We start from the raw sequence: 15,650 nt of genomic DNA, 5'->3' as shown, positions 1-15,650 counted from the left end.
ATATACAGGGCCAACAGCGGACGAACGGGGGGTTCTGTAGGAAAACAAAATAAGTGTCATGGCATCAGTGGGGGCCGCCCTATAAGGTAGGATAATAATTAGACTAGAGCTAGCCTGATGAAAGGTCCTCTTTAATAGCAAAATAACCAGATGATATAATGGCAGAATGCGTCATCGCCAGAGACAAACCCATGAAATGGACCATGCGCTACACCACCGATAGATAGTACTAGGCCGCCATGTACGGCGCATTCCCTGGTAAATCTATCATATAATAGACCGCCAGAGTTTTCACCCGACAATACTCTACGGGACCATGTATGAGGGGCAATAACCAGCCAGAACGTCCAATAGGAGTGGATAGAACTGTCCGCATCCGACCCATCTCCCGGAAACTGGTCACCTCATCCGATCCATCTGCCAGTGACGGTCACCTCATCCTATCCATCTCCCGGAAACTGGTCACCTCATCCGATCCATCTCCCGGAAACTGATCACCTCATCCGATCCATCTCCCAGTGCCGGTCACCTCATCCTATCCATCTCCCGGAAACTGGTCACCTCATCCGATCCATCTCCCAATGCCGGTCACCTCATCCTATCCATCTCCCGGAAACTGGTCACCTCATCCTATCCATCTCCCGGAAACTGGTCACCTCATCCGATCCATCTCCTGGAAACTGGTCACCTCATCCGATCCATCTCCCAATGCCGGTCACCTCATCCTATCCATCTCCCAGAAACTGGTCACCTCATCCGATCCATCTCCCAGTGCCGGTCACCTCATCCTATCCATCTCCCGGAAACTGGTCACCTCCTCCGATCCATCTCCCGATGCAGTCACCTCATCCCATCCATTTCCCAGTGCCGGTCACCTCATCCCATCCATCTCCCGGAAACTGGTCACCTCATCCCATCCATCTCCCGGAAACTGGTCACCTCATCCCATCCATCTACCGATGCTAGTCACCTCATCCGATCCATCTCCCGGAAACTGGTCACCTCATCCCATCCATCTCCCGGAAACTGGTCACCTCATCCGATCCAACTCCCGATGCCGGTCACCTCATCCGATCCATCTCCCGGAAACTGGTCACCTCATCCGATCCATCTCCCGGAAACTGGTCATCTCATCCTATCCATCTCCCGGAAACTGGTCACCTCATCCGATCTATCTCCCGGAAACTGGTCACCTCATCGATCCATCTCCTGATGCCGTTCGCCTCATCCGATCCATCTTCCAGAAACTGGTCACCTTATCCGATCCATCACCCGTGCCGGTTACCTCATCCAATCCATCTCCTGGTGCTGGTCACCTCATCCGGTCCATCTCCTGGAAACTGGTCACCTCATCCAATCCATCTCCCAGAAACTGGTCACCTCATCCGATCCATCTCACGATGCCGGTCACCTCATCCGATCCATCTCCCGATGCCGGTCACCTTATCCGATCCATCTCCTGGTGCCGGTCACCTCATCCGATCCATCTCTCGGTGTCGGTCACCTCATCCGATCCATCTCCCAGAAACTGGTCATTTCATCTGATCCATCTCCCGGAAACTAGCCACCTCATCCAATCCATCTCCGGGTAACCGGTCACTTCATCCGATCCATCTCCCGGAAACCGGTGACCTCATCCGATCCATCTCCCGGAAACTGGTCACTTCATCCGATCCATCTCCCAGAAACTGGTCACCTCATCCGATCCAACTCCCAATGCCGGTCACCTCCTCTGATCCATCTCCCGATGCCAGTCACCTCATCCCATCCATCTCCCAGTGCCGGTCACCTCATCCCATCGATCTCCCGGAAACTGGTCACCTCATCCCATCCATCTCCCGGAAACTGGTCACCTCATCCCATCCATCTACCGATGCTAGTCACCTCATCCCATCCATCTCCCGGAAACTGGTCACCTCATCCCATCCATCTCCCGGAAACTGGTCACCTCATCCGATCCAACTCCCGATGCCGGTCACCTCATCCGATCCATCTCCCGGAAACTGGTCACCTCATCCGATCCATCTCCCGGAAACTGGTCATCTCATCCTATCCATCTCCCGGAAACTGGTCACCTCATCCGATCCAACTCCCGATGCCGGTCACCTCCTCCGATCCATCTCCCGATGCAGTCACCTCATCCCATCCATTTCCCAGTGCCGGTCACCTCATCCCATCCATCTCCCGGAAACTGGTCACCTCATCCCATCCATCTCCCGGAAACTGGTCACCTCATCCCATCCATCTACCGATGCTAGTCACCTCATCCGATCCATCTCCCGGAAACTGGTCACCTCATCCCATCCATCTCCCGGAAACTGGTCACCTCATCCGATCCAACTCCCGATGCCGGTCACCTCATCCGATCCATCTCCCGGAAACTGGTCACCTCATCCGATCCATCTCCCGGAAACTGGTCATCTCATCCTATCCATCTCCCGGAAACTGGTCACCTCATCCGATCTATCTCCCGGAAACTGGTCACCTCATCCGATCCATCTCCTGATGCCGTTCACCTCATCCGATCCATCTTCCAGAAACTGGTCACCTTATCCGATCCATCACCCGTGCCGGTTACCTCATCCAATCCATCTCCTGGTGCTGGTCACCTCATCCGGTCCATCTCCTGGAAACTGGTCACCTCATCCAATCCATCTCCCGGAAACTGGTCACCTCATCCGATCCATCTCACGATGCCGGTCACCTCATCCGATCCATCTCCCGATGCCGGTCACCTTATCCGATCCATCTCCTGGTGCCGGTCACCTCATCCGATCCATCTCTCGGTGTCGGTCACCTCATCCGATCCATCTCCCAGAAACTGGTCATTTCATCTGATCCATCTCCCGGAAACTAGCCACCTCATCCAATCCATCTCCGGGTAACCGGTCACTTCATCCGATCCATCTCCCGGAAACCGGTGACCTAATCCGATCCATCTCCGGGTAACTGGTCACCTCATCCGATCCATCTCCTGGTGCCTGTCACCTCATCCGAATCCGATCCATCTCCCGATGCCGGCCACCTCATCTGATCCAACTCCCGATGCCAGTCACCTCATCCGATCCATCTCCCGGTGCCGGTCACCTCATCCGATCCATCTACCGATGCTGGTCTCCTCATCCAATCCATCTCCGGGTAACCGTTCACCTCATCCGATCCAGCTCTCGGAAACTGGTCACCTCATCCGATCCATCTCCTGGAAACTGGTCACCTCATCCGATCCAACTCCCGATGCCGGTCACCTCCTCCGATCCATCTCCCGGTGCCAGTCACCTCATCCCATCCATCTCCCGGTGCCGGTCACCTTATCCCATCCATCTCTCGGAAACTGGTCACCTCATCCGATCCATCTCCCGGAAACTGGTCACCTCATCCGATCCATCTGCCGATGCCAGTCACCCCATCCTATCCATCTCCCGGAAACCTGGTCACATCATCCAATCCAACTCCCGATGCCAGTCACCTCATCCGATCCATCTCCCAGAAACTGGTCACCTGATCCGATCCATCTCCCGGAAACTGGTCACCTCATCCGATCCAACTCACGATGCCGGTCCTCTCCTTCGATCCATCTCCTGGTGCCAGTCACCTCATCCCATCCATCACCCGTGCCGGTCACCTTATCCCATCCATCCCCCGTGCCGGTCACCTCATCCAATCCATCTCCTGGTGTCGGTCACCTCATCCCATCCATCTCCCGATGCCGGTCACCTCATCCAATCCATCTCCTGGTGTCGGTCACCTCATCCCATCCATCTCCCGATGCCGGTCACCTCATCCAATCCATCTCCTGGTGTCGGTCACCTCATCCCATCCATCCCCCGTGTCGGTCACCTCATCCCATCCATCTCCTGGTGCCGGTCAACTTATCTGAGCCACTAAGCAGAAAGTATCACCCATCGTAGACTTAGATACACAGCTCAGCAGACAGTATCACACAGATTGGATTAGATACACAGCTAGGCACACAGTATTACACATCATTGGCTTAGATACAGCAGCTCTTCAGAAATCATCCCACATGATCTGCTAATGACAAAATATTTGCAAAACTGAATAGAATGCAATAAAAAAAAATCTGTCATTGGTTTCAAGCACAGAGCTAATTTATTCATCCATAAACCACAGCACATTGTATTGTAAGAACCATAACAAAGCAGAAGGTGTGCCAAGATGGCGCCGAGGACACTTCCGGCTGTTACACAACACTGGGGACAGAAAGGAGAATGGAACAACATCAACTTCCGCTCACGTTACAAATCACAGTCCAGGCGCAAGAAAACGCCTCCGCGCATGCGTAAAACAGCAAACAAAGCGCAACATAATGCGGCTGCGGACAGGAAGTAGCCGTTGTCGTGGTGACTGGATGCTGCGCGTGCTCAGAAGCGGTGTATTCTGTTTCTATAGTAACAGCTTACTTCAGTTATTGCTCCATGTGAGATGATGGAGTCCAGCCCGGTGCTGCTGTACGGAGAAGCGGAGGGAATGGTGCGGAGCCTGCAGACCTTCCCCCTGCGAGACACGGGCTCCGGAGGGTAAGATACGGATGAAAGGCCCTACAGCTACACACTGACACCTTACAGATACCGGGGGCCACAAGCTACCAGCAGAATAGTGAGTGCAGCTCTGGGGTGTAATACAGGATGTAACTCAGGATCAGTACAGGATAAGTAATGTATGTACACAGTGACTGTACCAGCAGAATAGTGAGCACAGCTCTGGAGTATAATACAGGATGTGACTCAGGATCAGTACAGGATAAGTAATGTATGTGCACAGTGACTGCACCAGCAGAATAGTGAGTGCAGCTCTGGAGTATAATACAGGATGTAACTCAGGATCAGTACAGGATAAGTAATGTATGTGCACAGTGACTGCACCAGCAGAATAGTGAGTGCAGCTGTGGAGTATAATACAGGATGTAACTCAGGATCAGTACAGGATAAGTAATGTATGTACACAGTGACTGTACCAGCAGAAAAGTGAGTGCAGCTCTGGAGTATAATACAGGATGTAACTCAGGATCAGTACAGGATAAGTAATGTATGTACACAGTGACTGCACCAGCAGAATAGTGAGTGCAGCTCTGGAGTATAATACAGGATGTAACTCAGGGTCAGTACAGGATAAGTAATGTATGTACACAGTGACTGCACCAGCAGAATAGTGAGTGCAGCTCTGGAGTATAATACAGGATGTAACTCAGGATCAGTACAGGATAAGTAATGTGTGTACACAGTGACTGCACCAGCAGAATAGTGAGTGCAGCTCTGGAGTATAATACATGATGTAACTCAGGATCAGTACAGGATAAGTAATGTATGTACACAGGGACTGCCCCAGCAGAATAGTGAGTGCAGCTCTGGAGTATAATACAGGATGTAACTCAGGATCAGTACAGGATAAGTAATGTATGTACACAGTGACTGCACCAGCAGAATAGTGAGTGCAGCTCTGGAGTATAATACAGGATGTAACTCAGGATCAGTACAGGATAAGTAATGTGTGTACACAGTGACTGCACCAGCAGAATAGTGAGTGCAGCTCTGGAGTATAATACATGATGTAACTCAGGATCAGTACAGGATAAGTAATGTATGTACACAGGGACTGCCCCAGCAGAATAGTGAGTGCAGCTCTGGAGTATAATACAGGATGTAACTCAGGATCAGTACAGGATAAGTAATGTATGTACACAGTGACTGCACCAGCAGAATAGTGAGTGCAGCTCTGGAGTATAATACAGGATGTAACTCAGGGTCAGTACAGGATAAGTAATGTATGTACATAGTGACTGCACCAGCAGAATAGTGAGTGCAGCTCTGGAGTATAATACAGGATGTAACTCAGGATCAGTACAGGATAAGTAATGTGTGTACACAGTGACTGCACCAGTAGAATAGTGAGTGCAGCTCTGGAGTATAATACAGGATGTAACTCAGGATCAGTACAGGATAAGTAATGTATGTACACAGTGACTGCACCAGCAGAATAGTGAGTGCAGCTCTGGAGTATAATACAGGATGTAACTCAGGATCAGTACAGGATAAGTAATGTATGTACACAGTGACTGCACCAGCAGAATAGTGAGTGCAGCTCTGGAGTATAATACAGGATGTAACTCAGGATCAGTACAGGATAAGTAATGTATGTACACAGTGACTGCACCAGCAGAATAGTGAGTGCAGCTCCGGAGTATAATACAGGATGTAACTCAGGATCAGTAATGTATGTACACAGTGACTGCACCGGCAGAATAGTGAGTGCAGCTCCGGAGTATAATACAGGATGTAACTCAGGGTCAGTACAGGATAAGTAATGTATGTACACAGTGACTCCACCAGCAGAATAGTGAGTGCAGCTCTGGAGTATAATACAGGATGTAACTCAGGATCAGTAATGTATGTACACAGTGACTGCACCGGCAGAATAGTGAGTGCAGCTCCGGAGTATAATACAGGATGTAACTCAGGGTCAGTACAGGATAAGTAATGTATGTACACAGGGACTGCACCAGCAGAATAGTGAGTGCAGCTCTGGAGTGTAATACAGGATGTAGCTCAGGATCAGTACAGGATAAGTAATGTATGTGCACAGTGACTGCACCAGCAGAATAGTAAGTGCAGCTCTGGAGTATAATACAGGATGTAGCTCAGGATCAGTACAGGATAAGTAATGTATGTACACAGTGACTGCACCAGCAGAATAGTGAGTGCAGCTCTGGAGTATCATACAGGATGTAACTCAGGATCAGTACAGGATAAGTAATGTATGTACACAGGGACTGCACCAGCAGAATAGTGAGTGCAGCTCTGGAGTATAATACAGGATGTAACTCAGGATCAGTACAGGATAAGTAATGTATGTACACAGTGACTCCACCAGCAGAATAGCGAGTGCAGCTCTGGAGTATAATACAGGATGTAACTCAGGATCAGTAATGTATGTACACAGTGACTGCACCGGCAGAATAGTGAGTGCAGCTCCGGAGTATAATACAGGATGTAACTCAGGGTCAGTACAGGATAAGTAATGTATGTACACAGTGACTGCACCAGCAGAATAGTGAGTGCAGCTCTGCAGTATAATACAGGATGTAACTCAGGATCAGTACAGGATAAGTAATGTATGTACACAGTGACTCCACCAGCAGAATAGCGAGTGCAGCTCTGGAGTATAATACAGGATGTAACTCGGGATCAGTACAGGATAAGTAATGTATGTACACAGGGACTGCACCAGCAGAATAGTGAGCGCAGCTCTGGGGGATAATACAGGATGTAACTCAGGATCAGTACAGGATAAGTAATGTATGTACACAGTGACTGCACCAGCAGAATAGTGAGTGCAGCTCTGGGGGATAACACAGGATGTAACTCTAAAGAAGAGGGGGTGCAGACCTGTCTTTCTGGTAATGAGATTTCACCCCATGTGTATCCTGTTGTCAGATGGCTCAGGCAGCACGAGTACATAGAGAAGCTGAACATGCAGGCTATCCTCAGCGCTTCCACTGGTCAGGAGGAAATGATCAAGGATTTACTGGTGACACACAGAAAGGTAACACAACACGTATGACAGACGGTGTAAGTAATGTCCTATGTGTCTGTCTGTCTGTCTCATATCCGTCCGTCTGTCTTCTTCTGTCCCCGCTCTCTGCAGGTTCCCGTCTTGATCCATGACTTGATCAGCGTAGAGATCTGGAAGCAGAAGGTCTTCCCTGTGATCTGTCGGCTGCAGGATTTCCAGCCCAGAAGTACCTTCCCCCTGTACATGGTGGTAAGTGCGCCTCGTCCACCCCCCGCGGCAGGCAGCCGGTCGGACAGGACTGCGGGGCCACAGACTGAGCAATGTCTCTTCCTGCAGGTTCATCACGAGGCGTCTATCATTAATCTTCTGGAAACCATATTCTACCACAAGGTGAGCCTCGGGCTATGCTGGACAGTGGGAGGGGCCTGATTAGCCACATTGGCGCCTGTCCCACCGCCATCTTGTTATCAGTGACTTTTCAGAAGCAGAAATCAATATCACTTAGTTATTTGAAATGGCGGCCGGCGCATTGTAACGAATAATGAATGTTGTGCGTTTCCTGTCACATGTCATAGTGACGGTAACGCAGGAGGCCGCCAGCACGGGCGAATGCACCACGCCAACACCGCGTGGTGCCCAGTGTTTACAGTGCGAGCAGCCGACCATCGCTGATGACAGGGTCTGTGCTGGGAGAGCGGTGCACTGTCACGGGGGTCCTCGAAGAGGTGACATACATAGAGGAGACAAAATGGATCTGCCGACTGAACAGCCTATCCGCAGCCTATCCGCAGCCTATCCCCAGCCTATCCGCAGCCTAGCCGCAGCCTATCCGCAGCCTATCCGCAGCCTATCCTCAGCCTATCCGCAGCCTATCCCCAGCCTATCCCCAGCCTATCCGCAGCCTATCCGCAGCCTAGCCGCAGCCTATCCCCAGCCTATCCGCAGCCTAGCCGCAGCCTATCCCCAGCCTATCCGCAGCCTATCCCCAGCCTAGCCGCAGCCTATCCCCAGCCTATCCCCAGCCTATCCCCAGCCTATCCCCAGCCTAGCCGCAGCCTAGCCGCAGCCTATCCCCAGCCTATCCCCAGCCTATCCGCAGCCTAGCCGCAGCGGGCCTAAATGGAGGTTTTACCTATTCGTCCTTCCTGTAACTTGACCCCCAAAAATAAAGTCATTTAAAAAACGATAGATACAGCATGACGGAGGCAGACTCGCCATTGCTATGTAATCGCAGAGCCGCTAATCCATATGTATAACTGCACAACACACACATCATAGAGCTGAAGAAGCACAATGTGCTAATGATCGGCCCAGGGGGTTATGTCAATGAGAAGCAGATAATAGATACAAGTGATACAATGTATCCAGTGCTCCAGATGATTTTGAGAGTGAGGGAGACTAAGTCCCTTGGCATGCGCCACAGCACGGGCGGCAGCGCAGGAGGTTAAAGTTCTAGCGCATGCGCGGCCCGGGAGGATGACACGCACAGACTTTAACTAATAGAGGAAGAGGGGGCAGATAAGATGTGACAGCGGAGGCGAGGATGTGCCCCACCGCTACCAATTAGATTAGACGATCCCTTACGAAATGTATCTCCATTGGATACAGAGGTGGTTTGCCTCTTTGGTTATACGTCAGCAGATATTATAAATTGCCGTAAAAAGAGCGCGCGCACACACTGCCCGAACCCCTGAAGACGCCGGAACTCGGCGAAACATGTCGGGGGCAGCGGTGCTCTGATGTTTTAATACAGCCAGGACTCAGTGAGGCTCTAATAATATTATATGGACAAGCAAGTGAAACATACATTGCCCCCCTGCGCGAACTGGCAGCGCGCAGCCAGTAGGGGAACAAGGCAGTAATCCTAGCTCTGAAGGGATAGCCGCCGAGCCGCCTGCTGGGAATGGTAAACCACCTATCTGTTAGTAATATAGTGTATTAGTCCTAGGTAGTAGAAAGGTGCAGGATTAAGAGGTGCGATTATAGTCTGAAGGGCAATAGGGGTATTAGTGTATAAAACGCTGCGTCCTCCCCCATGGGGGACAAATAAGTGAGCTGTGGATGTGTACACTGTAACGAGCTCATCAGCTGTGAGTCAGCTGGTGAATAATGAATCAGTGCGCTGCCATTCACTGAGAGTAAGCAGAGATCCTGTATGTTTGTCCCGTGTGGCCTCAGTGTAACCCTCTGTGTGCAGGACGTGTGTGAGTCTGCGGAGGATCTGGCGCTGGATCTCATCGATTACTGCCATCGGAAGCTGACGTCGCTGCTGTCGGGCTCAGGTCAGGACAGGCTGCTGCCGAGCGCTGCCAGCGAGACCTCATCACTGGAGGTACGGTACACGGTGCGCTGCCAATCTTAGGGGGGAGGGGGAGCGAGACAAAGCCCTCATTTACTGCAGACTATTCTCTAGCGGCCCCCTCGGGGAGAACCTGGCGGCTGGACCCCACACGCGTCATGTCTGTATAAGAGCAGTAAAACGTACAAAGAACTGCGGCCTCGCTGTAGCCGTACCAAGCCAGACCGTAGAGTTATCGTGTAACAGAAACACTCAGTGGCGGTATTGCTGGTTTTCTCATCGTTAATCGGTACAACAAGTTGGCGCCATTGAAAACTACAACTTGTCCTGCAAATAAAAAACTCTCATACGACTACGGGAAAAAATGCTTGGTAACTATGGGGTTAAATGCTCTCAATGTGTCAGTGTGGACAGCACCCTATGAGCTCTGTGCACCAGATGTAAACAATGAGTGCTTCCATTCACTGACTGAAATCAGTGACATTGATGAGAAATGGAAACTCGATTCCACCCAAACTGCAAATGTCAGCAGCAATGTGAAAGCAGCAGATAAGTCCGAGACGATTCTGTCTCTGTCCTCCTCCGCTCCACTCTGCAGAGACGATTCTGTCTCTGTCCTCCTCCGCTCCACTCTGCAGAGACGAGCCTGTCTCTGTCCTCCTCCGCTCCACTCTGCAGAGACGATCCTGTCACCGTCCCTCTCAGCTCCACTCTGCAGAGACGATCCTGTCTCTGTCCTCCTCCACTCCACTCTGCAGAGACGATCCTGTCACCGTCCTCCTCCGCTCCACTCTGCAGAGACGATTCTGTCACCGTCCCCCTCAGCTCCACTCTGCAGAGACGATTCTGTCACCGTCCCCCTCAGCTCCACTCTGCAGAGACGATTCTGTCACCGTCCTCCTCCGCTCCACTCTGCAGAGATGATTCTGTCACCGCTCCACTCTGCAGAGCTGATCCTGTCACCACCCCCCTCAGCTCCACTCTGCAGAGACGATTCTGTCACCAACCCCCTCAGCTCCACTCTGCAGAGACGATCCTGTCTCTGTCCTTCTCCGCTCCACTCTGCAGAGACGATTCTGTCACCACCCCCCTCAGCTCCACTCTGCAGAGACGATCCTGTCTCTGTCCTTCTCCGCTCCACTCTGCAGAGACGATTCTGTCACCGTCCCCCTCAGCTCCACTCTGCAGAGACGATTCTGTCTCTGTCCTTCTCCGCTCCACTCTGCAGAGACGATTCTGTCTCTGTCCGCCTCAGCTCCACTCTGCAGAGATGATTCTGTCTCCGTCCCCCTCAGCTCCACTCTGCAGAGACGATTCTGTCACCGTCCCCCTCAGCTCCACTCTGCAGAGACAATTCTGTCTCTGTCCTCCTCAGCTCCACTCAGCAGAGATGATTCTGTCTCCGTCCCCCTCAGCTCCACTCTGCAGAGATGATTCTGTCTCTGCCCCTTTCATGCCTAGCATCTCCCACTAGGACAGCACACTATGCTCTGCACAGACACTGAACCAGAAGGGGCAGCAGTGAAAGGGAGAGCTTTTAGGAAATCAGCAGTTTTGTGCTTGCAGCTCTGGTTGTGAGTGGAGTATAAGCATGATGTCTGACCTGTATACAGACTCAGGATTAGGCTACATTCACACGTCAGTATTTTTCTATATCCCGAATTTCGGTCAGTTTTTTGCGGATCCGTTGTTCCTGAAAATGTTTCCGTATGTCATCCGTATTTTGCGAATCCGCAAAAAACGGAAACATGTATAAATTTCACAAAGCAGATAAAGTTGTTTGGATTTCTTTGAATTTTTTTTTTTTTTTAAAAGTGAATAAGTGATTTCTGTGGGCAGGATTTAATTTCCAGGAACGGATTCCGCATAAAACGTATGACATACGTAATGACATACGAATGCCATCCGTTTTTTTGCGGAACCATTGACTTTGTATTGTACCAGGATCCGATTTTTGCGGAAAAGAATAGGACAAGTTTTATATTTAATCGGACATGCGGAACAGAACAACGGACACGGACAGCACACATTGTGTTGTCCGATTTTTTTCAGGACCCATTGAAAATGAATGGGTCCAGAACCGGTCCTGATCTGTTCCGCAAAAAACGGAACAGATCAGGAAAGAAACAACGGACCCTTAGCCTGATGCACCGTGTAATAAACCTGCCATGTTGTGCGCCAGTGATAATCCCGTCCTCCCTCTGCCCCAGGAGCTGAAGCTGCAGGCCGAGGCCTTGGACTTTGACATTGCGCTGAAGTGTCTGTCCGTCCTGCGCTATGTCACGGACCACACGGACAGGTGAGGAGCTGCGGGGTTGTGTCCATGCAGATTATCGCCCTGAGACTAACGCCCCTTCTGTCTCTACAGCCTCCCGCTGAGTGTGACCACACGACTGCTCAACACCCACAACCTGCCCTGTGCACTGGTGGAACTGCTGCACAGCCGCCCCTGGAGCCGGCGGACGAAAGGTAACGCCACGGGACCTCGCGTCCATACGTGGCTCTCACCGGTCCCCACAGGTCACCCAGTGTCTCCTCCGGGCAGGTCAGATGCAGACGTACGAGAGCGGCCGCTGGTTGCCAGTCCCTGCCGAGGACCAGCAGAAGATGACCAAGCTGGACGGCCAGGTGTGGATATCTCTGTACAACCTGCTGCTGCGGACGGAGTGTCAGCGCAAGTACCACATCGACAGCTTCGTCAGAGGACAGCTGCTGAAGGTGACGCCCCTGCTGACGGCTGCCCGTGGGGATCGCACCGCGCCAACTACGTCACTGATCTTTCTATCCTGTCCTTCAGCTCCGCTCCTATCTCACCGACGTCCTCATTGATCAGCTGCCAAACCTGGCGGACCTGCAGCGCTTTCTCAGTCACCTGTCCGTGAGCGAAGCAGCGCCCCCCAAGAAGGAGCTCGTCATAGAGCAGGTGGGACAGCGGGGGGCTCGGCACAAATGGGAGCTGCCCCTTTAAGGACCTGTCCAGTACGACGTAAAACCAAACCAAGCATTCATGGACAGGTCTGCAGCTTTCTGGTGGACTTTCAATTCCTTACTGTTTTCAAGATCTTGGCTTGCTGTCAATGAATGAGAATGTTACATGCAGAAGCAGAATGGTAGCCTGACCTGATCCAGCTCACACGGCTCGGCACATGAAAGATTTCTGCTGCCGCCACATTCTCAGGGGGATCGTACAATAAGAGCAGAACTGTCAGCTGTGAGCAGGTCCTAGGCCCCTGGTGAACATAAACGACAGTTCCGTTCACCAACAGCAAGCAGAGATCTTGAAAATAATGAGGAAATGAAACACAACGTGTATGAGAAAGTTGCAGAACTGTTTGCTGCAGGTACGGTGTGCCGGGGCAGAGCGGCCCATGACATCGGGGACGTGTCCAGCACAGGGGCCCCTCGGGGCCTTGCCCCTCCCCCACACAGCATGCCCCCCTCACTGTATCTTCACCCTTGTCAGGTTCCAGAAGTCTGGGACTCCGTTGTCAGAGAGAATTCTGGGAAATGGAAAGCAATAGCGAAGCACCAGGTGAAGCAGGCGTTCTCCCCGAGTGACAGCGAGCTGCGCCTCCAGGCCCAGAGGTCGGTGTCACCCCGAGAGGCCACGGAATAAGTATGTGCCCCCCCGCAGGAACGGACAGTGACCCCAAATCTATCGTTACCCACAGGTGGGCGCAGACCTATAACATGGAAGTAATGGAAGCCCTGGTGCCAGATAAACCCAAATGTGGATCATGTGGAGCAGAGGCCGCCAAACGCTGCTCCCGCTGCCAGAGCGAATGGTACTGCAACAGGTGAGACATCAGCAGAACAGTGAGTGCAGCTCTGGAGGATAATACAGGATGTAACTCAGGATCAGTACAGGATAAGTAATGTATGTACACAGTGACTCCACCAGCAGAATAGTGAGTGCAGCTCTGGAGTATAATACAGGATGTACCTCAGGATCAGTCCAGGATAAGTAATGTATGTACACAGTGACTGCACCAGCAGAATAGTGAGTGCAGCTCTGGAGTATAATACAGGATGAAACTCAGGATCAGTACAGGATAAGTAATGTATGTACACAGTGACTGCACCAGCAGAACAGTGAGTGCAGCTCTGGGGTATAATACAGGATGTAACTCAGGATCAGTACAGGATAAGTAATGTATGTACACAGTGACTGCATCAGCAGAATAGTGAGTGCAGCTCTGGAGTATAATACAGGATGTAACTGAGGATCAGTACAGGATAAGTAATGTATGTACACAGTGACTGCACCAGCAGAATAGTGAGTGCAGCTCTGGAGTATAATACAGGATGTAACGCAGGATCAGTACAGGATAAGTAATGTATGTACACAGTGACTGTACCAGCAGAATAGTGAGTGCAGCTCTGGAGTATAATACAGGATGTAACTCAGGATCAGTACAGGATAAGTAATGTATGTACACAGTGACTGCACCAGCAGAATAGTGAGTGCAGCTCTGGAGTATAATACAGGATGTTACTCAGGATCAGTACAGGATAAGTAATGTATGTACACAGTGACTGCACCAGCAGAATAGTGAGTGCAGCTCTGGAGTATAATACAGGACGTAACTCAGGATCAGTACAGGATAAGTAATGTATGTACACAGCGACTGCACCAGCAGAATAGTGAGTGCAGCTCTGGCGTATAAAACAGGATGTAACTCAGGATCAGTACAGGATAAGTAATGTATGTACACAGTGACTGCTCCAGCAGAATAGTGAGTGCAGCTCTGGAGTATAATACAGGATGTAACTGAGGATCAGTACAGGATAAGTAATGTATGTACACAGTGACTGCTCCAGCAGAATAGTGAGTGCAGCTCTGGAGTATAATACAGGATGTAACTGAGGATCAGTACAGGATAAGTAATGTATGTACACAGTGACTGCACCAGCAGAATAGTGAGTGCAGCTCTGGAGTATAATACAGGATGTAACTGAGGATCAGTACAGGATAAGTAATGTATGTACACAGTGACTGCACCAGCAGAATAGTGAGTGCAGCTCTGGGGTATAATACAGGATGTAACTCAGGATCAGTACAGGATAAGTAATGTATGTACACAGTGACTGCACCTGCAGAATAGTGAGTGCAGCTCTAGAGTATAATACAGGATGTTACTCAGGATCAGTACAGGATAAGTAATGTATGTACACAGTGACTGCACCAGCAGAATAGTGAGTGCAGCTCTGGATAATGTTTTGACTGGACGTTCTGTCTTCTCGGCCGCAGGCAGTGTCAGGTCAGTCACTGGCAGAAGCATAAGAAAGCCTGTGATCTTGTGAGTGCGGCTGTGAAGAAGATGAAGGAAGAGATAAAACCTCACGTGTGATACTGTACGTGTTAGAATCGCCGCCTCCTCTGCCGACAAAACCTCATAACTTCTCGGACGCTTACGCTTAAGGGCGGCTTTTTCCTGTGCATTGTACGACTGCCTCCCCACCAGACCGCGGCACTGGCCGCCGTACATTAAAAGCTTTTTTTGTACAATTGTTGAGTTTTCTGCTCAGTTTATCGTTGCGGTTGTTGAGATGTGAATCTGCTGTCGTGTATCAGACCACGTGCGGCGAGACATGGCGCAATATGGCTCTGCCCCTCCCTCCAGATACTGGGACGTCCGGTCGGGTTGTGTGTTTTCCGATCTGTTACTGTCCGGCACTTGTGTAACTACTACTCCCAGCATGCTGTGAAGGCTGTAGACAGGGTGTAGTAGTTGTGAGGTGTCGTTTCGTCAGCTATAATCGCTGCGTGGAGCTGCCGGTGAACACCTCATTGTGGCTTCCTGCTGGCGCAGCGTCAGGC

At 51.0% G+C, this 15,650-nt stretch overlaps 2 protein-coding genes across 3 annotated transcripts in view; one reads left to right on the top strand and one right to left on the bottom strand.

Moving 5' to 3' along the window:
- The window catches only part of RAD54L2 (RAD54 like 2), an 11,817-nt gene extending 11,612 nt beyond the window's left edge, over positions 1-205 (bottom strand). The window contains exon 1 of the mRNA XM_044273288.1: positions 190-205. Coding sequence (XP_044129223.1) covers positions 190-205 — 16 coding nt within the window. The remainder of the gene's footprint in view (positions 1-189) is intronic.
- Positions 206-4,346: 4,141 nt separating this feature from the next.
- On the top strand, positions 4,347-15,338 carry ZMYND10 (zinc finger MYND-type containing 10). 2 transcript variants are annotated; one of them, XM_044273290.1, is made up of 12 exons: positions 4,347-4,538; positions 7,452-7,560; positions 7,663-7,779; positions 7,867-7,920; positions 9,728-9,862; positions 12,040-12,128; positions 12,198-12,298; positions 12,375-12,547; positions 12,627-12,752; positions 13,293-13,414; positions 13,501-13,626; positions 15,081-15,338. In XM_044273290.1, the coding sequence occupies exons 1-12, from the start codon at positions 4,444-4,446 to the stop codon at positions 15,178-15,180; spliced, it is 1,347 nt and encodes a 448-aa protein (XP_044129225.1). In that variant the 5' UTR covers positions 4,347-4,443; the 3' UTR covers positions 15,181-15,338. The 2 variants fall into 2 exon arrangements, with proteins under 2 accessions (XP_044129225.1, XP_044129226.1); XM_044273291.1 differs by lacking the exon at positions 9,728-9,862.
- Positions 15,339-15,650: the final 312 nt, after the last annotated feature.

This window comes from Bufo gargarizans, unplaced genomic scaffold, assembly GCF_014858855.1.
Source record: "Bufo gargarizans isolate SCDJY-AF-19 unplaced genomic scaffold, ASM1485885v1 fragScaff_scaffold_573_pilon, whole genome shotgun sequence".
In the NCBI taxonomy this organism is placed as follows: Eukaryota; Metazoa; Chordata; class Amphibia; order Anura; family Bufonidae; genus Bufo; species Bufo gargarizans.
This window is presented reverse-complemented; position numbering and strand designations above follow the sequence as displayed.

Bases quoted from the DNA above. Each gene is read 5' to 3' on its own strand.
- ZMYND10 (XM_044273290.1), top strand. From the start codon at position 4,444: ATGATGGAGTCCAGCCCGGTGCTGCTGTACGGAGAAGCGGAGGGAATG. The intron at 12,129-12,197 runs GTGAGGAGCTGC...CTGTCTCTACAG, and splicing joins GTCACGGACCACACGGACAG to CCTCCCGCTGAGTGTGACCA. The intron at 12,753-13,292 runs GTGGGACAGCGG...CACCCTTGTCAG, and splicing joins AGGAGCTCGTCATAGAGCAG to GTTCCAGAAGTCTGGGACTC.